The 13,712-nt window shown below is 51.2% G+C and overlaps 6 protein-coding genes and 3 non-coding genes across 9 annotated transcripts; 5 read left to right on the top strand and 4 right to left on the bottom strand.

The window, feature by feature from the left end:
- Positions 1-2,124: 2,124 nt before the first annotated feature.
- Positions 2,125-2,198, bottom strand: BJX68DRAFT_t101. Its single transcript has one exon. It is a non-coding gene; the product is annotated as a tRNA-Ile (tRNA).
- Positions 2,199-2,875: 677 nt separating this feature from the next.
- BJX68DRAFT_238762 (uncharacterized protein) lies at positions 2,876-4,319 on the top strand. The gene is made up of 2 exons (XM_071040415.1): positions 2,876-4,097; positions 4,149-4,319. The coding sequence occupies exon 1, from the start codon at positions 3,179-3,181 to the stop codon at positions 3,668-3,670; it is 492 nt and encodes a 163-aa protein (XP_070898165.1). The 5' UTR covers positions 2,876-3,178; the 3' UTR covers positions 3,671-4,097; positions 4,149-4,319.
- On the top strand, positions 3,529-4,319 carry BJX68DRAFT_103383 (uncharacterized protein). The gene has a single exon (XM_071035782.1). The coding sequence runs from the start codon at positions 3,684-3,686 to the stop codon at positions 4,218-4,220; it is 537 nt and encodes a 178-aa protein (XP_070898166.1). The 5' UTR covers positions 3,529-3,683; the 3' UTR covers positions 4,221-4,319.
- A 151-nt stretch (positions 4,320-4,470) lies between these two features.
- BJX68DRAFT_t104 lies at positions 4,471-4,544 on the top strand. The gene has a single exon. It is a non-coding gene; the product is annotated as a tRNA-Ile (tRNA).
- Positions 4,545-4,628: 84 nt separating this feature from the next.
- On the top strand, positions 4,629-4,702 carry BJX68DRAFT_t105. Its single transcript has one exon. It is a non-coding gene; the product is annotated as a tRNA-Ile (tRNA).
- Positions 4,703-5,189: 487 nt separating this feature from the next.
- Positions 5,190-7,349, top strand: BJX68DRAFT_103361 (uncharacterized protein). The gene is made up of 3 exons (XM_071035780.1): positions 5,190-6,020; positions 6,078-6,140; positions 6,226-7,349. Exons 1-3 carry the CDS (start codon positions 5,344-5,346, stop codon positions 7,160-7,162), a joined length of 1,677 nt encoding a protein of 558 aa, XP_070898164.1. The 5' UTR covers positions 5,190-5,343; the 3' UTR covers positions 7,163-7,349.
- On the bottom strand, positions 7,343-8,715 carry BJX68DRAFT_238758 (sugar phosphate isomerase/epimerase family protein). Its single transcript, XM_071040414.1, has one exon. It carries the CDS (start codon positions 8,464-8,466, stop codon positions 7,462-7,464), a length of 1,005 nt encoding a protein of 334 aa, XP_070898163.1. The 5' UTR covers positions 8,467-8,715; the 3' UTR covers positions 7,343-7,461.
- Positions 8,586-9,425, bottom strand: BJX68DRAFT_103329 (GNAT family N-acetyltransferase). Its single transcript, XM_071035779.1, has 2 exons — positions 9,272-9,425; positions 8,586-9,216 (listed from the first exon to the last, which is right to left on the bottom strand). Exons 1-2 carry the CDS (start codon positions 9,309-9,311, stop codon positions 8,705-8,707), a joined length of 552 nt encoding a protein of 183 aa, XP_070898162.1. The 5' UTR covers positions 9,312-9,425; the 3' UTR covers positions 8,586-8,704.
- Positions 9,426-12,445: 3,020 nt separating this feature from the next.
- Positions 12,446-13,405, bottom strand: BJX68DRAFT_103319 (uncharacterized protein). Its single transcript, XM_071035778.1, has 2 exons — positions 13,289-13,405; positions 12,446-13,188 (listed from the first exon to the last, which is right to left on the bottom strand). The coding sequence occupies exons 1-2, from the start codon at positions 13,295-13,297 to the stop codon at positions 12,706-12,708; spliced, it is 492 nt and encodes a 163-aa protein (XP_070898161.1). The 5' UTR covers positions 13,298-13,405; the 3' UTR covers positions 12,446-12,705.
- Positions 13,406-13,712: the final 307 nt, after the last annotated feature.

The following is a 13,712-nucleotide window of genomic DNA, read 5'->3' as shown; positions in this document are numbered from 1 at the left end:
TTGATGAAGAGCGAGTGCAAAGGGTCACTGCCACCTGGTTTACCTACAAAATAGAGGAATGGGCGAATAAAAAGATACCAATTGAACGCACTGGTAGCCGATATAAGAACGCAAAACCCAGCGCAGTTGTCCTTACTCGGCTCGCAGATATCCCAGGCCATAGCCGATTCACTCGTCTGGCCAAGGCGAACTCGGAACGTTCTTGGCCTGCAGTGCCAAACCCCTGAGGATTGAGATCGCTTCCTCTCACCACTTGAATAGGGTCACTGAAGGATATTTTGGAGGTAAAAGTCTTGAAGAATTCCATCCTGATGCTCATACATTGCTGGCATTGTTGTCCCACCAGCTGGGCAGGCACTAGGTCCAAGGGTGGTTTCTGGCACATGGCTGTGGAGGCTCTTGAGGCCTTTATTGAGCATCTGAATGAAAAGTCGAAAGAAGGAAGAAACGCTTGCTGAAAAGTGAACAACTTCTGGTACATCAACGACAAGGGGCAGTGGGAGGGCAGCAGAAGACCTGACCAGTCAACCCTTGAAAATGCTCTGTCATTCACAGGCGAGTTTGCAGGTCAGGTCGCTTTGTCGCTTTTGGCGGATCTTCCGTATATGGGCCAAGATCGAGGTCCACCTTTGGTCCGGTGTGAGAGAAGCTTGAGGTATTGCTTCCCTTCGGCCATGATCATGCAACAGTACCTTGATCCATTGCAATGCTAACAATCCAGCAGTAATCTGGCTTTCGGGACGTATGTATAGGTCAAGTGTATAGGTCAAGTGGTCGCTCTTTTGTCGTTCATGGTTCTCTAGCTCCTTGTCCGTCGCCGGCTTGCTAGGAGGCGAGGCGGCTGCTGTCGACATACCGGCTCCTTTTTGGACAGTCCTTCCACTCCCGAAGGCTGTTTAGAAAGGAGCTGAGGCGCCAACAGAAACTCGGAAAAGACATTGATCCCATTTTCACGGTATGCACGGCGCGGATGACCGGACTTCGTCTCCCCCGTTGTATTCCCTTCTTCGGTCAAAGGGAAGAGTTAAGTCCGGGTATATTCTCTGCAGCCGCTTTGGACGAGCTTGGCAACGAGTTCCAGATTGGGGCACTTATAGTGTTGATGATGACTTTCCAATCTTCGGATCACGCCTGAAGGACCTTGAAGATTACATGGATCACCAAAGACCAGGATCTTTCCGCCAGGCTTGGTTCGACACCAGAGACATGTCCGAATAGATCAACCGCTGGGGTATGGTTTTCTTTGGCGTGTTGGCTACAACCGCCGCCATAAATCAAGGAGTCACAGGCGGCATGTCGACAAAGGCTGCTGTTGAGACCCTGGCTAAAACGAGAAATAGTACAGCTTGAAATTGTCTTGCTAATAAGGCTGCGACTTTCCTTATTATCTATCTCTCTTTCTTTTCATCTTCCCATTAATACTTTTACCTCGGTCCTCCTCTTCCTTCTCTTTCTTCTACTTCTCTCCTTTTTGTCTTCTATCTCTCGGCCTCCTCTCTTGTACTACTATTATTATACTCGACCTAAGTGCTAGTAGAACATGCATGTATCAAACTGCCTCTTAAGGACTTGGACGCCATAGAGTTCAACCGACATTTCTACTATACTCTCTCATCATAACAACCTACCATTCTTCGTAGCAGACGCAATGTGGTAACTCTCCGGCGGAGCCTAATGGTGAGCACGAGACGATGCTTAGCGTCGAGCAGCTCTCGTTGCTGAGGGAGTGGTGGTAGTGGACTGCGTGCAGGCCGGAAGAGTTGTCCATTACACCTAGTATCTCGCTTGATCTATCTATCACAGGGTTGGCTATACTGGGAACGGGGATGACTGCAGTCCTAGATCTGGGAGCCGAAGGTCGTATTAGGGCTAAAACTGCGGCACCAACGGACCTATTGGTGAGCAACGGCCTCGGCGCTGTTTTAACATGGCATTTTGAAGGTTGCCGCCCTTCAGTTTTGTTTTGCGTTTCTTGAGATGTCCGACTGAGGCGCGGCACGAAGTCGAGTGTCACGCACAACAGCATGTAAGCACATAGGCATCGGAGACCAAACCGCAAAACTAGTTTCTGACACTCGACAACCCAGACACAAGCAGAGGTAAGGATTCAAAAATAAAAAGAAGTGGTCCCAGAGGGGGTCGAACCCTCGACTTTGACGTTATTAGCATCACACTCTAACCAACTGAGTTATGGGACCCTCGGATGGGGAAAGCGGGTAGATATAGGACACTATCAACCCAAAAGGCTGCGGACCCACTCTCTATTGGGTATCATCTCAACCAGGTGAGCCTTTAACCAACACAGAAGCCCCAATGGATCAACAGCGGAAGTCGAGCGTCCTGATGAGAAAAACAGCAGTGAGTTCTTAGCTCTTGCTTTGCTTCAGTTTATGTCCACGGTGGGAGGTGGTATCTTAGCGTTGACGGTCTTCGCTTCGATCTATAGGTAGTGGAGCTGCAGTGGATGTCAAGACGAGTCCCTGGAGACGCGCTTGCTCGTCCAGCTCCCAGGTGATGATTCCCTTGATCAACGTGAAGGGGGAATAGGTGTGGTAGAATATATCAGCATAGGTGCGGAGTCGGTAGTAAATGAGGTTCGCCCGAAGCGTGATGGACTCCAGGTCAAATGTTTTCATTCCAAGTTGCTGTAGTGTTAAGGAGGAAGTAGACGGCGGGAATAACCATGCCAACAAATACCTTTAGACTGCGGAAGTTTTCCGAATCCAGAATACACTAATACTATACTGAAACTAGATCAATGTACAGTATTTGCATATTCTTTGCCCTCGTCAGGTAAACATGCTGAGCTTGACGAGCCCCGTTGTATATTTCCATGGTGATACAGGACTCTATCCTTTCATAATAAATGAAGCCAGGTGTACGAGCCCAGATTGGGAAAGCCATAAATTATTAGTTGGTGAGCTTCCAATTTCACTAAGAGGGTCTTTTAAGCTGAACAGACACTCCGTATGCGAATTAGACCTCATACGCAGGCTATGCACTGCCTGGTTGCATCCGCCATAGAAGTAATAGCCATGCGCCCTGAGTCCCTAGATCGCATTGCGTTCATCACAAATAACCTTCTATTTCTCAGGCACGACTTCGCCAAAGACCTCCCACCATCAAAGACACGCAAGCCTCTTCAAGTCTCAGCCTACGAGTCTCCGAATAGGCGTAAATGAGGACCGCGAACCAGACAGGCAAAGACGACGTAATACTTCCACCAAATTGCGTCCAGCGCAGCCGGGTCTGCGAAGCTATTGAAAATGCAATCTGCAACCTGGGAGATACTGAAGATTGTCGGGCCTTTGGCGCGTGCTTTAAACAGCAGGATCTCCAAGAGGTAAGTCAAGGGGACAGGGACCATGCGCATGTTAAAGGAAGAAGAAGAAGACAAAGATCTTGTCTACTCGGAGCATACTCCCAGTCCAGATGCCGGCATCGCCATCTTATGGCGCAGTCGAATCCGCTACGGTTAGTCCCTCATCATTGCCCTCACATGGTTTCGCTTTGGCGGCCGTGTTCAAAATGGAAGTCCTCTTATTCGCACGTGCAACGTCGAAGAGCTTCAGACTGGGGCCACGGACGCTTTATCGCGCAGTATTTGGGGGTTTCTGGCTGCGCGTTACTCCAAGGCAGCTCCAGAAGCCCCTGTAGAAGCTCATCATGATGACCGAGAGCGGATGCCCGTGCCCCAGAGAGGATGGCTTCCCACGGAGGACGCAGTCAGCAACCCCTTCCGTATCCAATACTTTGGGCCGTATCTCGATTCTGCCTCCCGCGCCGTCTCTGGAGACGGTGTGGAGGTTCTCGAATACCATGTGGGTGTGGTCCTTGATGGACAACCTCGGGAATCCTTCTGTCCAACCGCTGAATATGGATTTCCGCTCGTCGTTTATTTGATGACTTTGAAGTGGCCTGCTGGGCATGATATCCACTTTGCAATTCCCCATGTAGACTTTATACCCTGGTACGCACACCAAAAATGTCCGCATACTGCCCGTGGCATGTTCCAACAGCGCAGAAAGAGTCCCGTATGTGATAATATGTATGCGAATGAATGTACGTACCCAGTATCAACTGTTAAGACTTGTTCCCTGTCTGCCATTAATGCTGTACGCAGCGGTAGGAGCTGGCAATGCTCTCACCTCGATAGTGTCACCATGGATTTCGTTGGCGCCTCGGACAGTTTGAAGGTCTCACTGATCAGCTCGGAATGACACAGAGAAGCAGCAGGGTTCATGGCGAAGACGGAGCCAGGAAGAAGCTGGTTTCTTGACAAAGGGTAAAGCCATCGATCAATCCTACTGGTCCAGGGTGGACGCGGTGGTGGGTCACGTGAGCTCGTCCGAGAAGTGGCGAGCGCCTCAGGCCACGAGGCCCATCTTAAGAGCATGTGGATGGGCGGCAGAGCGAGGCAGAAAAAGCTTGCTAGTACTTATTGTTATATTTTGAAGCTAATTTCAACCGGGTCCCATAACTCAGTTGGTTAGAGTGTGATGCTAATAACGTCAAAGTCGAGGGTTCGACCCCCTCTGGGACCACAACTTTTTTGTCGCCTCTTCTTTTTTGTTCTCCAAGTCTCTTTGCTTGGACAGTTACCACAATTTTGAAGCTAATTTAAACCAGGTCCCATAACTCAGTTGGTTAGAGTGTGATGCTAATAACGTCAAAGTCGAGGGTTCGACCCCCTCTGGGACCACAACTTTTTTGTCGCCTCTTCTTTTTTGTTCTCCGAGACTCTTTGCTTGGACAGTTAGTACTATGGTGTTTGGGATATTATTCACTTTATTTGTTCCTTTTAGCCATGCAGACCTTTCCCTGTATGTAGTCTCTGCCCCAGATACTCCCTGATCGCCATGCTTGATACTGGTTAATTTCGGCAGGTACAGGCTTGCTCTCTTTTAATATGCTTGAAATATAAGCCTCTAGATATGTTACGGGAGACTTGAGTCTTAGAATCTCTCTATCATGGTGAATGCTTACTTTTTCTGTCTTACGAGCATGGTTGAGCACTAATGATCATACAGATTCCCAAACAGGCCAGGCATCCGAAGTGAGACCAACTAACACAACAAGCCTTACATAGCCCATAGGCAACGCCTCTCCCATTGAGTCATAACTGGTTTCAAGTTGGCACCGCAATTTACTTCATGGGGTGGTCCCTCTAGTATCCCATGATGTGGTGAGTAACAGTTTCTGCAGCTCGTTTCACCAAGCCTAAGTGAGGCAGGATTGTACAAAACAGAAACCAACCATTGCCGCCTGCATTGATAGTTCCTGCATAGCCCGCCTAACAGAACAAGAGCCGAGAGCAGCTTCAGTACTACAGGCAAGAGAACAATGACTGGTCCAAGTCAGGAGGCGTTACTGGCCTACAAAGCATACTTCGAACAGGATCCAAGCACCTGCTACTACCTACCATTCCTCAAACACCTTATTTACTTCCTCATGGACGAATTCGACATCGGAATCAATCCAAATATTCTACCTTCGAACCCAAATGACGAAACGATGGCGGAGGAAAGCTTCCGGGCGCAGGTGATAGATCGCTTGTATATGGACAAACGATTTGAGCAAGGAAAGCGTGCAATCTTGAAAGCAGCCGCTAGGACTAGCGAAGAATATTCAACGATTACAGATTTTATCTCAAAATCGGAATCAGAGATAGTGACCTGGACAGATCAGGCAACAGATGACTGCAGACAACCGCACGTCCCTCCCAACCTCGGAAAATTTGACAGGTCAACCCTGGCTCAACAACCCAGAGTTCAAACCAGGCTTCTAGAAGCCATTGACCCTGGTTCAGGGATACCGTTACCTCCTTCACTCGAACTCGAGCCTCTCAAACGTCACGAAATCCTTGAACATTTGGTCGCTAAAGTTGAAGAATTACATGCTGAAAGATACCAAGAGATTCTCAAAGACAAGTACAGAGAATCTCTATGTACGATGCTCGAACGTAACCTTGTCCCTGGTGTAAGGGTTATCTGTGAGAGCGGTTTATTTTCTCTTGAAGGGTAAGTGACCTGGTGAGTTATCTGTAATATCTTCGAACCTGATAGATATGTCTACAGAATCTTGTCAATAGGTGGGAATGTCAGCTCAACTGGTGCCGGGGTTTACTTGCATATCCTGTGGTATCCCGATAACCCTCAACAGTTCCGGCTTTATGTCGGCCAAGCGACTGATCTGCGCAGGAGAATTGCTGATCACAATAATAAGTTATACCGAAGGAAGCATCCTAGCCTTCACTACCACGTCTGGGACTCAAAAGGATGACATCTGCTCCCAATTTGTGATACTTGCGCGAGCTGACATAGACAACGGTGCAGAGAACATATCCAGGCTTGAACAATGCATGTTGAATATGCAGGAGATGTGGATGGCCTGTGTATTCAGAACCCTGACTTCGCGAGATCTCGAGAAATACCTACCTCCATCCGTGAGCCAAGCTTCTTCTGGTCGTCATCTCAATGTTGTGCCACCTCTGTGGCAGCGATTCCAGAACGAAAATATACCCGACATTTTGGGAGTTTGTAGCAGACCAACATTTCGAGAGTTTCTACAATCAAAAGATCCGACAATACGAAGATGGGCCGAGAAGGCAAGAGATTCCTACAATGATCTAAGGAACTCCCCAGACCCCCAATTACGGCAGTATTGGTTTGAAAACAACGCCAGACAATTACAAGAGGCTTGGGACGCCAATGATGAGAATACGCGAGAGAGTCTCAAGGTTTATCAGATCACCGGGAAAGAGGAAACAGTACAATGCTCTCCGGGTCGCAGCCGTGGGTTCCTTACGTGCGGAAAATTCAACATATCATTGCCTCAAGCATTACGAATCACACCAGGGAGCAAAGTCCATGTCAAGTTCCATCTTCACGAGACTGGCATTCCCCACCGATATGCCCAACAAGCCTTGAACAGTGACCCATCCAGTCGATTAGCAATATCCGTTATAGGGGTCGATGCTTCCGGTCACCATGTCAGTTCATTCCTCCAGAGCTCACGAGGAGAAAAGCTTCCAATGCGCATGAATACTCTAGTAGATGCATTGGAGGACGTCACCTTCAAGGAGACCTGCTTACTGCGTCGTCGATGGGTGGTGACTCATTCGAGGGAAACATCTCGGCGCGAAACGAAGTACACTGATTAGTGCCAGCGATGCCTGTAGAAGTTGAAGGATACTGTTATAGGGTGCATTCTTATCTAGAGCGGCTAGGAGCGTCTGTTCTTGATCTCTGACACCTTCGCCGGGCTCTTGCATGCAAATTGTCTCCTATACGCTCATACTAGGGAGTTGGGGAATTTGAAGAGACTTCGCTGGTCAAGGAATGCTGTTTCTGAAGCCCGGTGGTCTCAGAGACTACAATGCAATGCTTTCGGGTAGCTATTTCTTTAATCCACCACATGTGACTTCGAAAAACTATTCGGGAGGGAATCTACATCCGTAGTTCAAATCCGAGCAGTAGCCCCCGTAAGAGCAGCCTGCAATTTCTCCCAAGACTTCCTCCCCCTCGCCGCCGCTTCCCCAGGCTTATACATCTCATCACGCATCTGTCTATCGAAGATCTCCATCGAAACCCACCCATCGAACCCCTTCTCAGCCAGCCACGCCTGCAACACCTCCAGAACAGGCGTATACCCACCCAGCTCCGTCTCCAACGGATACGGCCGCGCATGCTTCGACCAGGTAAACTCCGGCGCCTCACCCTCAACATACCACGGATGGCTTTTGGAGAACGGCGGATCAAACTTCTCTGCATCAGAAAGCTGCACGTAAAAGAGCTTGTCCATCGGGATATCCGTCACTGAGCGACGGAGTGAGTCGGCTAATTTTGCCGGCCCGTCAGGGTAGACCCCCGAAGCCTCGAGCGGGCTCGCCCACAGTCGAGTCAGGACGTGGAATGTATCGAGACAGAGCCCGAAATTCGGCCTGTTGACTAGCATCGTGAGCCGCAGGGCGTCTTCCCAGGTGGGGTAGAAGTGCGACCAGGACATGGGCTCGTATGCGATCGAGATCACGGGGGAGACGGAGCTTGCGAGGTCGGCCAGCTGTTGCATCTCTGAGACGATGACGGCTTCGTCGCCCGTGCAGTTATCCCCGTATTGGGCGGGGACCTGCAGGTATGTTGCGCCGAGAATACGGGCGATGTCGAGCCAGGCTGATGCGACGGCGAGGCGGTCCTGTATGGGGGTTTTTGTGCCCTCGAAGTTCTCGAATGGAGCGAGTGAGAGGATTTCAAGGCCGAGGTCGTCGCATAGCTGACGGATTTGCTTTGCGCCGGTGCTGATGGGGAGGTTCTGTGTAGTGCTGTAGCGGTCTAGGTCGCTGTAGACGATTTCAAGACCAGAGAAGCCTTGTGCTGCTGCGGCGCGGATTTTGAGGTCCAGGGTGTGTGCTTCGTTCTGGCCTAGGCATGAGGTGCCGATTGCAACCTTGTTTGTGAGGGGTGCCATCTTCAAGTTAGAGTTGGAGTCGAGCGCCCTGTTGCTCGCTCTATGTATGGCGGGGAAAGGCTCCAACCCCGCGAACCTGAAGTATATATGACGCCACGGAAATCAGTTTCCTAGCCTCGGACTTATCTGCACGTTACACAATCAGCCCCGGAAAATGACCGAGACCGACCTCTTAAGACATCAAACACATGATCGATAGATTATTCTATCTCGAGCCCCCAACCTCATAATCCCACCCCTACAGCGCCCCCTCCGCCAGCTTATCCAATGCCTCCCCCTCGACCATCATCTTCAACCACTCATCCATGGCCCGCGCCCCAACCTGCTTATAGAACTGAATACTGGGCTCGTTCCACGTAAGCACACTCCACTCCAGCCTGCGCCCCTTGATCTCCACCACCTTCGCCGCAAGCCACTTGAGCAACTGGAACCCGTACCCGTTGCCGCGCGCCGCAGGCTGCACGTACAGGTCCTCGAGGTAGATCCCCGGCGCCGCGCGCCACGTCGAGTAGTTGTAGAAGAAGAGCGCCATGCCGACGGGGGTTGGCGATGGGGTTGAGGGTGTTGCGGGGGGTGTGATCAGGGCTGTGTAGACGGAGCCGCCGCGCTTGGGCGCGGGGGTTTCATTTTCGTTGTCGGTTGGGGGAAAGGAAAGGGTTGCAAGGAGGGAGGACTCGGTGGCTTCAACTTCGTGCAGCGCTTTTTCGTAGTCGGCGAGTTCGCGGATGAATTGGAAGATTAGGGGGACGTCTGGTTTCTTGTGTTAGTCTGCAGAATGCGGGGCAGGGGGAGGGGTAAGTTGTGCCCTCTGCTGTCGCAAGGCGGATTGTTGGTTGCGCCGACATCGTGATGGTGTTTGTACTTGCGTTGAAGGGAATTGAGTTGAATTGAAACGGTGGTCTGAGAAAATCAAAGGAGAAAAAGAATTTAGAGCGTTGGACACGCGCCCTGTGACATCCGCTGATGCTCCACATCGCGATCTATGGTTGCGGCCGCAACGGGCAATTGGAAAACAACACTGCTGTCTAATTCTTCTCGTTTCTATGAATCGCATAGTGGGATAAATTGGTAAATAATATAAGACAGTGAAAGAATTATGTACCCTCAACTCCAATGTAAGCCCCCACAGGCTACTTCGAGGTGATGGCTGCCATCCACTTTTGCTCGTCCGTCCTGTTAAAGTCAGCAATGTTGCAAATTATAGGAAGCGCAGGTTGAGTGACTGACCTGTCAAAGTGCAAAAGCATCCCAAGGACAGGGATAAGCTGCTTCTGGTAGTTCTTGTCCTTTTGTTCCAGGAACTGAAGAAGCACGTTCTTCAGGTAGATGTAGTCGATGCCGCCAGTGGGCGTCTCGCTTCGCTGCGTTGACGGACTGCGGGTCTTTGGTATCGGAGAAGTGACTCCTCTTCGAGGGCCGGAATCAATCGACGAGCGAGATGACTGTGGGTTCACGCCAAAGCGACTGTCCTCGGAGAACACTTTACTGTTTGATTTGCGCATCTTCTCCAGGCGAGAGTTGGTTTCCTCGACTGACCGGCGCAACTCGGCTTTCTCCTTCTCTAAATCGCGAACCTGTTTCTCGCTCTCGTCTAGAGCCTCCCGTAATCGAGCCATGGCCTGCTGGACATCGTGAAGCTCCTGTGTAGCTCGTTCGGTCTGTGCTTCAAGGTGATCTCGTCTCCGTTTCCAGTCCTTCTGTGAATGCTCCAGCTCCTCTTTGTCTTCCTCTACACTCCGTAGTGACTTCTCGACTTCCCGGAGCTTCGTCTTGAGTTCTTCTAATTCGCGAGCGCGGCGTCGGCCTTGCGCGCTAGCTTCGTCTTCGGCGCGATCTCGCTCTTCGATAGCTGCCTCCATCCTCTCCTTTAAGTCGCGAGTCTTGGCTTCGGTACGGCCCTCGATGTCATTGAGAAGTCGCCGCATGGTTTCGCCCTCGCGTGTTCGCTCGCTGAGAAGACGATGGGCATCTGCTAACTCTTCTTCAAGGCTTTCACACCGCTCTCGAGCTTCCTTCATCTGCATGCCAAGCTCTGAGGCCTGATCGCGCATACTGTTCATCAGACTTTGTGCGCTGGCGTGCTGAGCTGTTTTTAATTGCATCTCCTCCCTCAGTCCTTCGAGGTCCTTGTTGAGTTGGGCAGTCTGTTGCTCATACTCTCGCAACTTAGCGCGCGCAGTCTTCAACTCGTCCTGGACACTGGATAAGTCCGACATGACCTTCTGCCTGGCCTCGACAGCTTCCTGCTTCCTGCTCTCCGAGTATCGCAAGTCGGACTGCGCGACAGTCAAGCTCTCTTCGGCCTTGAGTCGGCTTTCTAGCTCTTGCTTGATCTTCTGGTTCAGGGTCTTCACCTCTGTCTCGCGATCCGAGACTGATGACTTGAGGGTCTTCAGCTCTGCCTGCAAATCGTCATGTTTGCCCTCCAGTGTCCGCAGCTCCGCGGTCTTGCTCTTCAGCTCATCCTTGGTCGTCTTGAGCTCCGTGCTTTCAGCTCTCAGCTTCTTGAGCTCGGGCTGGATCTTCTGAATGGACTCTCGTAATTCAGTGAGGTCCTTGAATCGCGTCGTTGCTAGCTGCTGTGCGGCAGAAAGTTCGGTTTCGAGTGTGGTAAACTTCACCTTGAGATTCTCATACTCACCCTTAAGGTCATTATGGGCCTTCTCAGAGGTTGCGGTGGTTGACGCGTTGTTTGCGCGCAAATCTGTAATCTCCTTCTCCAACTTGGCAATGGTTCCCTCCAGAGCAGTCTTCTCTGCCGTGAGCTCCTTGACCTTGTCCTTGGCTTCGACGTGCTCTTGGCCGATATTGAGAAGGTCATCACGCAGGGACTCAATCTCCTCCTTCAAGTCCTCCTCGCCCTTGAGCTTGGAATCGAGACGATCAATGGCGGCCTCCTTCTCTTTGAGTTGCTGCGTCAGGTCCTCAATCTTTTTCTCGAGCTCAGCTACGGTTGAGCTTGGTTCGGCGGGTTGAGGTGCCGTCTGGGTGGGTTCGGCATCAACAGTGCTTGACGGTTTGCTGGCATCGTCGCCACCTTTACCACCTTTCTTCTTCTTTTTATTCTTCTTCTTCCCTGCACCGGTACTTGGGGCGGCGTTGGTAGGTTGCTGTACGGGCTCGGCACTCTCCGTTGTTGCTTTTGCGGTAGACGAGGGGGCCAATGTCTGGCGAAGTTCTTCAAAGTCGGCCTTTTGCCCGGTAATGACCTTCTCCTTGGCTTCTTGCCATTTCGTGTTACCCTGCATGTTCCCGTCAAGGAAATCAACAATGTTCTTCAATTTGCCAGAATCTTGCGTTTTCTGCTCCACATCTGCCTTTAGAGTTGACATCGTCTCCTGAGTCTCCTTCAGCTGCGTTCGTAGACTGTCTACCAGTCCTTGCAGTACCCCGAGCCGCTTCTCATTGGCATCCTTTTCTTGGCTGACTTCCTCAAGTTTTGATGCCAGATCGGCTTGTTGATCAGCGCTCGCAGGTTGACTGGCTTGCTTCTGTAGCTGTTCAATCTCATCGGTCTTCTGTTTCAGATCAATCTTTAGCTTTTCGACCTCGGCGGTTGTCTCAGTTAGAGTGGATTCAGAGGCTTCCAGTTTGGACTTGAGCTCGTCGATCTCCATTTGGCGTGAAGTCTTGAGAGCTTCCACTTCCGATTCCTGCTTATCCTTGAAATCACGCAGCTCGGTAAGCTCTCGCGTGGCGGATTCCAGGTTATGGACCATGCCCTCGGTTGACTCGCGTGCAACTGCCAGGTCGCGCTTCAGGTTCTCATTTTGTGACTTCAAGTTCTCAATTTGCTCCTCTTTCTCCTTCAGTTCGGACTCTAGACGAGGGAGTTCATTGTCGAAGGAAAAGAATTCCTCACTCTCCGCCTTCGCCTCCTCGCCGGACTGCTTGGGAGATGATGCGCTACCTTCGCCGTCCTTTTTCGACCCTTCTTGTTTGGCAGCTTCCTTGAGGCTGCTAATCTCATCTTGCGCAGCTTTTTCGGCCTTTTGCGACTCTTCGAGTTTATTCTTGAATTCGTCTCGCTCGGTTGTCACACGTTTCAGCTCCTCCAAGACTAAATCTCCCTTGAGGGATATCTGGTTCAGGTACTCGGTCAGGGCTTTCGGGTCGGCGATTGATGCTAGCGGAGTGTTTTCCCGCAAGGCGGCTTCGAAGGGTTCGATTGATAAGACTCGGGAATGGGCGGCTCGATAAGCCTTGAGAAGCTCTACGTAAGACACATTGTTAGCGACTTCACCAATATCGGGCGAAACGCATACCCTGGTAACGCGACTCCAGCTTGTTCAACTTCCGCAGCTTCGCTCTCACCTCTGACGGGAGCTCCGCAGACGGTTGAGCCGTTTCCCTGGCGGGTGTGTTGTCCTTTCCATTTACCGTGTTGTCCACAGCTCCCTCGGTGTCCCCGGATTTCTCGGCGGATTTCTCCCCCTTGGCATTGTCCGACGCCTCCGTTGACTCCGGCTTCGGGGTTGACGACCTGCTATATAGGGTAGAGGCGTCATCATCCCCGATAGCAAATTCCGGCTCAAACTCGGTGGGATCTGGTCCGCGTACAGGCGTTCCGGTGTTTCGCCGTGTGCGGGAGGAACGTTGGCTTGGGGATAGATTGCGACCCGGGGGGCGACGAGCTGAATTCGAGCGCGCGAGAGATTCTTGAGATGACCTCTGTCGAGCTTGTTCCTCTGCGATTCGCGAGTCGATTGCGTCGCGGAGTCGCTGTACAAAGGGAGCATCCCGTCAGCCTTATAGTCCCATGCGGAAAAGCCACGAAGTACACGTCCGGCCCAACTGCGGAGCAGGACGAAGGGTAACTTACTTGAAACATGACTGTGGCGGGCCTGTGGGCCAAGGCCACAGCTGACTCTATGAGAGAAAATCAAAAGGAGTACAGCGACTAAAGTGAGAAGCAGATAAAACAGTGGAATCAGGAGGAGCATGAAGCTCGGGACGGGCAATCAGCCGCCGGTGGTCGCGAACGTGGCTGGGCGGAGAAAACTGGCGGAGTGGCAGAAAACGGGGCGTTGTCTCCAGGAACAATGACCTTGTGAATGATGTTCTTCTTTTCTATAGCATCGTCTCTCTACGGGTGTACAGCTCTTGAAAGCTTTGCTTTATACGTTCCAAGTTGAGGAAAGGGTTTGCTGATCTTGCACTATTGACACACTACCGTTCTCTCTTAGCATTCGGGGCTAGTTCCGTCGAAGAATATATATCGTGGTTGGGCTATGGGTATAACCATG

The sequence above is a fragment of the Aspergillus pseudodeflectus genome (genome assembly GCF_044049435.1).
Source record: "Aspergillus pseudodeflectus strain CBS 756.74 chromosome Unknown BJX68scaffold_26, whole genome shotgun sequence".
Classification (NCBI taxonomy): domain Eukaryota; kingdom Fungi; phylum Ascomycota; class Eurotiomycetes; order Eurotiales; family Aspergillaceae; genus Aspergillus; species Aspergillus pseudodeflectus.
Note: the sequence above shows the minus strand (reverse complement) of the source record. Positions and strands in the feature narration are given on the sequence as shown.

What these genes read in the sequence shown, in the direction of transcription:
- BJX68DRAFT_238762 (XM_071040415.1), top strand. Translation starts at nt 3,179, where the DNA reads ATGAGGACCGCGAACCAGACAGGCAAAGACGACGTAATACTTCCACCA.
- BJX68DRAFT_103383 (XM_071035782.1), top strand. Translation starts at nt 3,684, where the DNA reads ATGCCCGTGCCCCAGAGAGGATGGCTTCCCACGGAGGACGCAGTCAGC.
- BJX68DRAFT_103361 (XM_071035780.1), top strand. Translation starts at nt 5,344, where the DNA reads ATGACTGGTCCAAGTCAGGAGGCGTTACTGGCCTACAAAGCATACTTC. An exon ending in GGTTTATTTTCTCTTGAAGG is followed by an intron (nt 6,021 to 6,077) that starts GTAAGTGACCTG and finishes ATATGTCTACAG; the next exon opens with AATCTTGTCAATAGGTGGGA. An exon ending in GTTTACTTGCATATCCTGTG is followed by an intron (nt 6,141 to 6,225) that starts GTATCCCGATAA and finishes CACAATAATAAG; the next exon opens with TTATACCGAAGGAAGCATCC.
- BJX68DRAFT_238758 (XM_071040414.1), bottom strand. Translation starts at nt 8,466, where the DNA reads ATGGCACCCCTCACAAACAAGGTTGCAATCGGCACCTCATGCCTAGGC.
- BJX68DRAFT_103329 (XM_071035779.1), bottom strand. Translation starts at nt 9,311, where the DNA reads ATGTCGGCGCAACCAACAATCCGCCTTGCGACAGCAGAGG. An exon ending in CCGCCTTGCGACAGCAGAGG is followed by an intron (nt 9,217 to 9,271) that starts GCACAACTTACC and finishes ACAAGAAACCAG; the next exon opens with ACGTCCCCCTAATCTTCCAA.